This window comes from Ailuropoda melanoleuca, chromosome 1 (assembly GCF_002007445.2).
Source record: "Ailuropoda melanoleuca isolate Jingjing chromosome 1, ASM200744v2, whole genome shotgun sequence".
In the NCBI taxonomy this organism is placed as follows: Eukaryota; Metazoa; Chordata; class Mammalia; order Carnivora; family Ursidae; genus Ailuropoda; species Ailuropoda melanoleuca.
In genome coordinates, this window is record NC_048218.1 from 128983522 (window position 1) to 128994172 (window position 10651).

The following is a 10651-nucleotide window of genomic DNA, read 5'->3' on the forward strand; positions in this document are numbered from 1 at the left end:
ATAGTTTTCATGAAACCCCTTCCCTCTTTCTAGAGGGCACCTCGAAATTCCTATTCTATTGGGATCCTTTAAAGTCATCCATTCTTCCCATGAATGGTCGCTGTCAGATTCCGATAAAATCAAAAGAAACTCCTTGTGCTCTCCACTACCAGCAGGTCTTCTAAGAGAAGGTGTATGGACAGAGAAAGCATGAAGGACTCCAAACTGAGTCAGACATCACAAATGAAGACAAGCCAAGACGTGCTATGGGGATTTCTGGGCCCATAAATAGTCAATGTTTCGATGTCAACTAATTCAAATGAAATATAAAATTCAAGAGGCAGCACAGAATAGTCGTTAAAAGCACAGATTCTGGAGCCAGGCTTCCTGAATTTGAATACTGGTTCCGTTGCTTAATCACTGTGTGACTTTCAGGCAAGTTATGTAACCTTTCTGTGCCTCAGTTTCACCATTTATAAAATGGGAATAATATTAAGTGGAACCATATGAAAGTGCCTTTTTTTTTTTTGTCAAAAACTGGTTGGATATTGACAATTTAATGTGGTTCATTCTAAGTTCCTACCATTCAGGACTATTAGGAAAACTGAATGTGCTTATCTATGTAAAGCATTTACTGGCACGAAATGGGCACCATCTACATATTGGCTTAAAATAAATGAGTAAAGGAATGAATTGCTGTAGATGATGGGATAGATGTATATGAATAAATAAATCAAACTGGCTGATAAACATTATGTAGTGACAGTTAACATAAAGCTTAACACTCATCAGAACATATATGTAATAAACACAAGGCAGACAGGAGCTGCTTTATTTCTTATAATGAATACATGTTCCCAACGAGACTTCTGTTAATTTTTGTACCAGCTCTAATTTCTAGCACAGTACATGGAATTTAATTTTAAAAATCAACAAATGGTTGTTTATTGAGTGAATGAATGACCATTTAAAGAAATGACTACGTACACACATGCCAAAGGTGTTTGGAGGCTTGACTTGCTTCTGTTTCAAAATCCTAAGGGCAATTTTTAGCTTCCAAGCACGTAAAAATCAGCTATTTTCTGACACCAGCCAGACCCACTTCCTTCTGAGTGTTAACTTTCTCAATCAGATAAACTAAGCCTGCAGACATCAGAGAAAGATCTCCCTGCATCCACTTTACTGGTTCAAAGTATCCTAGCGAGCTGCATGGGGACCAGCTTCGGCTCCCTAAAGTTAGTGACGAGCCACAGTAGAATTTAATAATCGGGGGAGATCTGGTCTGCAGAGACCAAGGTCAGGACCATCTCTCACAGTGACCCGAGATGCACACATTCTCAGACGCAGAAGGTCTCATCCTTAAATGTGTAAGGTCTGGGGACCACGGGAAGAAGAAAGAACAAATATATTACAACAAGGGACAAAAGAGCCAAGACTTACCAGGAGGCAGAGGTAAAAACAAACTCGTAGTAGCTTCCAGAATCCTGGTCATGATGTGAAAGACTGTAAATTCAGCAGCACTGGCCCGCCTGTTGCTGGTAAAAAAAACAGAGCCGCTGTCAGCCAAGGGGTTCATCCCTAAAACTCCGCTTGTCTGAGCAGTGGCTCTGAGTATCACATAGAGATGGAATTCATGCTAACTGTGTAAGAGGAGGCCCTGCAGAAAGCCTCATATGTAGGATGGTGACCATCAGCCTAATGCCTAGAATCTAACCAGACAGTAGGCACATAAATGATCAATTGCATTAACTTAAATTCCCCTTCCTGGCAGTCCTGAGCTCACACGCCCCTCCGTCCTCATCAACCGTATGCCAGGGAAAGAGGATGGTGAAGCCACAGGGCCATTCCTTGAAATGCTGAGTACAGAACTAAGACACACAGTGTTGGGGCTGGTGACAACTGCTTTCAATTATTAAGTTCCAAAAAAGCTTTGCCAAAACAGGCAGCAATTAGAGTTGTTTTAGCTCTTTGTACACCTTGATAAGAGAGAGGGAGAAATACTTGCGTACAAGTGGAGAACCCTGGGGTGAAGATGATGTTTCCTCCAGCTGGTTTCCAGGATTTGGCAAATGAGATCCAGCTGGAGGATAAAGACAGTCTGTTACCCTTTGCCCGAACCCTCTTCCTCAGGGGTCCCTCCAGTGAGCCCTCCACAGGCCTGACAGGCATGTTCAGGGCAGCTGGCATTTAGCCTGGGCCTAGACACAGAACCAGGCTTTCTGCAGTCAACGCTGAGGCACTGGAATCCAAAATGGAAAGATGGAAAATGTGCACCACAGTCTAACAGAGCCCCTTCTGTCTATGCAGGCAGTGTCCCCACTGAGCTTCCCCAGCCCGGTTAACAGGCCCTCAATCACAGGCCCTCTGCCATCAGTGAAGGTCAAGTACAACTGGATTTACTCTAGGCCTGTTATATGATAAAGGCCAACAGCTGACAGTGAGAAGAAAGGAGACACAGAACAGGATAGAGGTCCTAGGCATTGACTGTGGCGTACGACCGGCTTCACGTCCAGGTCAGACATTTGACTAGTTTGTCAGCAACAGAGCAGTCTCCATGGGGCTGTTATCTGCCATGAATCCCATGCCCTGCACATGGAGGCTAAGGACAGGGTGCCAGGGATCTCCATATGGGCACGGATAAAAATAGTTTATTCTTCAATGACACAGATTCTCAGTGTCTCTTTGGCTGAAGTCCAGTAAGATAACTCATAAGCAATATGGTCTGGTTCTGCAGCAACTTCCTCCATTTGTTTTAGAAAGCCCGACTGGCCACCCTCCTGAGGGGACCAGGAGACACGGCTGTTCGCTGTCGGGCAGGAGCAGGCAGGTTTGGCTTCATTTGGTGTCTGCCGAGTCAGAAAGTCAGGGGTACTGAGTTTTCTAAGGCTACATCTCAACCACTTCTGGTCCTATTGGTTCCAGCAGTTGTTAACAGAGACTAGTGTTAAAACTTCTATGTGATTAGCTACAGGGAAGAACGATGCTTGAACAAAACCCCTTCACACTTTGGAAGGTGAAATTTAAAGTCAACAGAAAGATGATAGATGGTATGTTAAATAGTTGTGTTATTAAAGGACAAAGAAAGCAAGTTAATACCAGCATGTGGAAGATCAAGGCCACATTCATAAAGTGAGCTCCTTGGTACAGTTCTACTACAATGAATTATTATTTAAGGAAGTTTCAATGCCTTGCTTGTAAATATCAATATATGAGAATACCAACCTCTCCTAATTTATTAAAAATTGTGAAATTCAAAGATATTATTTAAAAACACACTAATGACTACAATAAAGGCAAAAAAAAACCTTTAAAATTAAACATGAAATTCAATCGGGGTCATATGAAACACATTTAATCTTCCAGAGTTCAATGTAAAAATATATGTTCATACAATTGGTCATTTGCATACTGGTCTTACCAAACTTGGAGAAATGGAGTGTTCTTTCTCTTTCTGTGAATTTAAATACTTTAAGAAATTGTTTAGCATATTATTTCTAGGTTCTAAGTAGGGTCAGGCCTCAACTCCATATGCTTTCTGAGAGACACAAGACCGCTTCAAAATTCAGTCTAGCTATATCACTTCTATTTACACATGGACTGGTGTTATTAACTGTAATCACACAGTTTCAATGGGTGACTACCAGGTAGATGACTACCAATCCCACCAGCAGACTCTGATGTGGTAGGATTTACACAACTGAGCTAGAATCTGGCCTAACTGGGCTGTTGGCACACATTAAGAATTTAAGTTCAAGCTTTCTCATGTCTTCATAAACCTCCATGTACAGAAATCATTACCTGTGGTTTAACAAAGAGCTGGAAGATGGCCAAGATGACATGTGAACATTTGGCAACCATGCTAAGTTCATCACTATTCTATGCTTCCATGAACATATAAATCACTATTTAAAGGGAGTATAATATACCACTTTCATAACCAAGTCCTCCTTGTTTTTTTCGTTCTTTTTTCCCTTTTTTCAATCTATAGCACCGAACATACCAGTCTGAGGACAGAAAATAAGCAAAGTCTAATCTGAAAAACATACTGAACCACAAAGTGGGAGCTACATACTAGGGGGTTGGGGGGGTGGCAGGATAGAGAACAAAAAAGCAAAACCAACCAGTTTTGAAATGTAGTCCAGAACCATCTGTTCAATTTTCTTCTTTTCTACACCCTGTAGGTGTCTCAAAAGATGGTCTTTTAGCTCAGACACCATCTGAAAACAGGACACGGATTAGATAAGTCACAACCTACCCACTCACACCTACTACTGGTTGAAACTAGATCCATTTATTAACACTCTTTACCAATATGAAACATACTGGACCTGAAGATCCCAGTGGCGGAAATGTACAACCCACAGTGTTACTTTAATGGGCATAAATCAGGGACATCAACATTCCTCAGGAGGAAGTGCTGATGATTCCGCCAGAGTCCAGCAAGCAGACGGGAGTCAGATTCCCAGCCCTGATGAGAATTCTCCAAAGAAGCTGAGGGAAGCCACTAACTTATAAGTCAAAGGCTTTGGGTTGAAATCTACTGCTCCCAGGCCTGGCGAACTAACAGGAACAACTGTAATCCTGGAGTGACTATGTTGATGCAGATTTGGAGGGGATTGGGGGAGTCAGGTGTAGTGAGGAGAGGCATGCTTTGCGCGCTTGGAAGGACAAAGGCAGGAGTAAAAACGAAATGCATCAGGTAGCTTCCTCTGTGCAGTGGCTCTCGACATTCAGCACAGCCCCGTGACATGCAAAAGTAATGAAATTATGGAGTCTATCGCCTCTAAACAGACTTGTATGCCTACTCCGTTCTCATCTTTCTTGGAGCTCACCAATCAGCGTAGCATCCCAGCCCTCCCTGCCTTTTGCTCTTCTGTTTCCCTCTCCCTTTTTCCCCCCTCTCTTATGCCTAAATTCCTCCTCAGCTGGAGGCCCTCCTCGCTAGAGATCTTTGCACCAATAAACATCACAGGAATTGTACAATTAACATCATATGTGCACATATCTACTATGTTAGCAGATTTACATATATGACACCCTGAGCAAAACTTAGCCCATGGCATTCTGGGCCATGTGTTAATTAATTAGGCTTAAAAATTTTATTTTTTTTTAAAGATTATTGCATGCTTTTTTGTGCTTTGCAATTTTTCTATGACAACCATAAAGATGAAAATTTAAATCACCCATAATCCTATCATCTGTGTTAACATTTTGGCTTTTTTATTTTCCTCTTCTCCAGTGTGCACACTCATTCCAATGTTTTCTAATTTGCTTTTTTTCATATAGTTTATGTCATTAAATATTCTTTACCACACTGGTTGTAATGGCTGCATATTACTCAACTTTATGAAAGTACTAGAATTGATTTATTCTCTTCTTACACATATGGGATACTTCTTATACTATAGTGAATAGAACTAAAAAAACCCTCATACATGATTTGTTCGCCATAACCCCCATTATTTTCTCAAGCTAAATTCCCAAAAATGGAACTTGGTGGGTCATGTACTTAAGAGACGCTGTTGAAATGCCTCCCGCTGTGGTTATACTGGTTTTCAACTGCATTGCATGAGGCTGCCCGATTCCCTGTATGCTGAACTTTGCTAGTGTGGTTTTTAAATTTTTGACAATTTGGTAGGCAAGCACACACACATAATTTTGTATATTAGATTCCTTAATCTATCTGGTATTTTTGTTGGTTTATGGTATAAGGTGGTGGTACTTGGGATGGAAGGACTCCAATTGTCTTTTCCAAACAGGCAGCCATGGATTGACTAAAACTTATTTCTTTCTAGTGATTTTTAAATGCCTAATTTTATTCTACACTAAAGATTCAAATTTAAACTAGAGTCTCCTGACCATTTTGTACAAGCACCATATAGTTTCAACTACTGTAGATCAATTACACACTCAGCTATCCGGTAATGTTAGCTCCACTTCTTTTTGTCAAGTGAGTCACCTAATCAATTGTCAGAGAAACTTCATTGGCTTTTCTGTTATAATTTATTTTTTTATTTTTTTTAAAGATTTTATTTATTTGACAGAGAGAGACGGCCAGTGAGAGAGGGAACACAAGCAGGGGGAGTGGGAGAGGAAGAAGCAGGCTCATAGCGGAGGAGCCTGATGTGGGGCTCGATCCCAGAACGCTAGGATCACGCCCTGAGCCGAAGGCAGACGCCCAACCGCTGTGCCACCCAGGCGCCCCATCTGTTATAATTTTATTAAACCTAGATGCTAAGGATTTGGAAGCGGAATAATGCTTTTCACTAACTTTTCTAACTGGTTAATCCTAATAAAAAAGAAAATAAATTTAGAGTCAACAGCTTATTAACTTGTTCCTTAATATTTTCCATTGCCCCTGGTGATTATTTTGTTTGTTTGTTGCATTGGACAATCACAGCATCTTCTTTTACTTCCGTTTCTTATTGCACTGTATAGAATTTCCAGGACAATATAAAATTTTAGTGAAAATAGCAAGAATCCTTAACTTCTTTTTTTGTTTTCTGAGAGAGAGAAGGAGAGAGTGCATGCACAGGGCAGGAGTGGGGGAGAGGGAGAGAGAGAATTTTAAGCAGGCTCTATGCTCAGCACAGGGCCCAACAGGGAGCTTGATCCCATGACCCTGAGATCACGACCTGAGCCGAAATTGAGAGCTGGACGCTCAACCAACTGTGCCTCCCGGACACCCTGCTTCTTTCTGATATTACTAGGGATGACCCCAGCATTCGATTAAGAAAGACGTTAGCTATCAGTATTAGAATATTTTTTGGCTTATTGATTTGGTGTATTCCAGGAGTGGAATTTTACTTTTATCAATTTTAAGCACCTATAGAGATGATCTTTTTTTTCCCTCTTTGACCTGGTGATACGATGAACTATGTTAATACATTTGCTAATGCTAAGCCTTCCTAGAAAAAAGGCCATTTGGCCATGTAGTATTTTTCAAATGTGTTGACCGGTGGAAAATATTTTAATTAAGCTTGTGGTATCTATGTTCATAAGTGAAAGTAAAAGTCATTGTCAGATTTTGGTTTTAGGGTTATGCTAGGTTTTTAAAGTGATTGAGAAGCTTCCCATCTTTTTTTCAAAAATACTTTACATAGCATGGGTATGACCTGATCCTTAAACGTTTGAAAGAACTAACTCATTAAATAATTTGGTGCCTTTTTTGGAGGTTTTTGTTTGTTTGTTTGTTTGTTTAAGAGAGAGAGAGAGTGAGTGCATGCGTGTGGGGGGTGAGGAGAGGAAGGAGAGAGAATCTTAAGCAGGTTCCATGCCCAGTGTGGAGCTCAACGAGGGGCTTAATGTCAGGACACTGGGAATGTGACCTGAGCCGAAATCAAGAGTTGGACACTTGACCGACTGAGCCATTCACAAGCCCCTGGAGATAATCTTTGACATTTTTTTCAAATTATTTTATGGTTATTGTGTTTTCAAGGATTTTTATTTCTTCTTGGCTCAAGTTTGGTATTTCTATTTATCCAGGAAACCTTACTTGGAATTTTCAAATGTGTGAATACGCATTTACAGATGTTTTTCTCGCATTTTAAAACTTTCCATATTTAAGGTAATAGATTATCCCATTCCTAGACCTGCATGGATTAAACATATTTTATTAGACTTTCCAGATGTCTCTTTAATCAGTTTTTTTAAAGACAGATTTTTGGATTTATTTACTAATTCTTCTCTTCCATTCATTTATTTTGATTTCTCTCTCTTTGGTCTTCCTAGTAATAGGACTTCTTGAGAAACAATACTTTTATTCTGTTATATTTTAAACCCCAAATACAAATGCCACAAAGACATTGTTCTTTCCTTGTTTTAAACACTCAATGCTATACATTTCCTTATGATGTTTTGTAATTATATACTTTGGGTGGCGACTGATTTGTATATGTCTCCCCCACTACACTAAATTCTAAAAGCGCAGAAATCATATCTGTGTTGCTTACCATTGAGCACACAGGGCCTACAGTAGCTGGTAACAGCTATGTGTTAAAAGAATGAGTGAAAAATAGGGTCAGCATGAGAAGCACAATCTAGCCCTTTCCCCTTTTCTTAGATCCTATCATTCCCCAGCACCCAAACAGCCCACAGACGACTTACCAGCCCCATCAGCAGCCTCTGATGGTTGTCTTCCTCCTGGAAGAGGGGTGTTAATCTTGGCTCTGAAATGAAACAGAACAATAGTCAAACAGGGTGGTTTTTGGGAAATGGGCTAGAAGAAGAGAAATCAGCCTGGGTTTCCCTTCTCTGAGTTATTGGGAAAATAGACCATTTTGCTATAGGATGAAATTTTTCATTAAATGTGTGACCTATTCCTGCAAGACAAACTTATCACTCAGGTGATACACAGAGAGCTCTACTCCAACAGACTAAGAAAGAAAGAAAACAAGAAACATATTTCCCAACACCAACAGGTTCTGGCTTTGATTTCTCTTCAACATGAAAACCCACCACTGTCTAAGAACTTATGCTCCACTGGAGACCTCTGTCTCCACTTGGGCCCTCTCTTAACCCCAAGGGGGTCATAAACTCAGGGACAGGGACTTGATGGAAGGATTGCATGACTGCCTTGTTTGAGGCCCCCTATAGGTTAGTGACTTTGGGAGTCACTGAACTGAGGGGACTTGTCAATTAATGTAGCAAATAATACTAATTAACACAAGTTATCTGACTAAACAGGTAACCAGCTCAAGATGGAAAAGTGACACGTAAGGTTAAATCCCATGGCACTTTCTCCACCATGATTTGCACTATACCAGCAGACTGGAGGAACAGACAAAAACAGTCTTGTTCCAAGATGTGCCCTAACACTCCTCTAACAGCACCTTTGTGCCCTGCTCTCCCCTCCTGGAGCAGCTGAGGCACGCACCTGTCAAGAGAGCAGAACTGCCCCGGTCAGTGGGCTGATGACCCTGTGTGGGACGGCACAGGTGCTTCTTGCCCCCTCGGGATAAATCCTACCTGGATCCCACACAAGATTTTGATTAAGATGAAGCAATTCAAAACTTGACACTAGCAGCCCTGAATTTCACCCAGACTATTCTGTTTCTGTTAGTGATGACATTCTTCCTTGGATGCTAGTGCAAGCCAAGCACGTGAGAGGAAGGGGTAAGCTCCCAAAGTGCACTCAGAGAGAATGACTGGCCACAGGATGCAAACAGGCCAGAAGCACAGGAGCAGAAGCTCTAACAGGTGCACAGGAGTGATGGACACAATAAAAACCTCGACAACCGGCAACATTTCCCGTACCGCAAACTTCCTAGCCAAGCAAGAAGGGCAAGCCTGAACCAGGCACATTCACACCCTGGCTGCTGGGCAGGACTCCTGCCTGCTGCCGCTGCCTGGTGCTAGTGGGAGAAACCCTGGCTTCGGGCACAGTCGGCCTGGTAACACAGACAGAGGCTGTTTCCCTCGGGCTGCTCAGTGAGCACAGGCTCTGTCGCCCTGGGCTGGATCACAAGTTCACTGTCATGGTTCCCATGAGCTGTGTGCACAGCTGCAGGATGTCCCACAATGCACCGTATAAAATCATTTCTGTTAGGGTCACCCAGCACACACCTAAACATCCAAGCCTATAAAACAAAAGTGATATAAAAAAAAAAAAAACTTTTTAAATGGAGGCTGGCCTTTATGAGGCATGAAAGTGTTCCAGTGACAAAACCACAAAAAAAGCTTGTGCCTGGATACGCTTAGCATTCTCTTCCCCCAGTTTCACCTGGCGGGGTGTTTAATCAAGACTTACCTTGGATGCCACTCCCTCTGGAAAGCCTTTTCTAAGCTCGCTGTTTTCCCCAACCATCCCCGCTCCTGATCCAATCCCCCCGCCCCGCCCGTCCCGGGCCCGTGGTTCTAGACCACCCATCACCTGGTTTAGAAACAACACATTAGCATTTCTTCCTCACACATCAATGACAAAGCAGCCACCTGCGATGGTACAGTGCACCAAGCGCTGTACTAGGTGCTATAAACATCAGCCCATTTACTCTCATTTTTCCCCTCACCTGGCCCTGAAAAGGTTAATGCACGAAATGAAAACATGGCTTGTCCAAGAGCACACTGTTAGCATGTGGCTGGACTGGAAGTGAAGCCAAGTTCTGTCTGGCTCCGAGCCCATGCTCCTCCCCCATAACCACACAGCTTACCCAGAGACTCCTATCTTTGTACTCCTATGACCTAGCCCAGTGAATGCCCAAATGTTAACCAAAATCAAAGACCCCTGTATGATCAAACAGCAGGAAAGAAAGCAGCCCTAAGCCAGGGGAACTGCCCAAGTGCATCCTGTGGGTACAGCCACAGGGCACGGTAATTAGATCGAGGCTCTGAAGAAAAATAATGAAAACCAGACGGCCAACACTCAGGGACTCTTCCAGCAAAAACACATTCAGCAGCTGTCCCTAAAGGTCCTGGTGCCAAGACAGACATGGAAGGAGCTGGGTGGTCACTCTAACAGGAAGATATTAAGGGTGCTGTCCTCATTACACTATTGTGCGGGATTTTCTTGCCAACCCACAGGGGTAGAAAACACAGTGTTACAAACCAAACACTGACTGAAATCCAGAAGGCTTTATCACAGGTCTTTTCTTACCCAAATTCCTTGCTTCTAGGTTAGAAATCACCCTACAAAGAAATTAGCCAACGTTATTCACATAGGAAGATTAAAAAAAAA

The 10651-nt window shown here is 42.2% G+C and overlaps 1 protein-coding gene across 1 annotated transcript in view; it reads right to left on the reverse strand.

Moving 5' to 3' along the window:
* The window catches only part of GSAP (gamma-secretase activating protein), an 80144-nt gene that overhangs the window by 7415 nt on the left and 62078 nt on the right, over positions 1-10651 (reverse strand). The window contains 5 exon segments of the mRNA XM_034666964.1: positions 1420-1514; positions 1989-2059; positions 4101-4196; positions 8086-8147; positions 10571-10635. Coding sequence (XP_034522855.1) covers positions 1420-1514; positions 1989-2059; positions 4101-4196; positions 8086-8147; positions 10571-10635 — 389 coding nt within the window.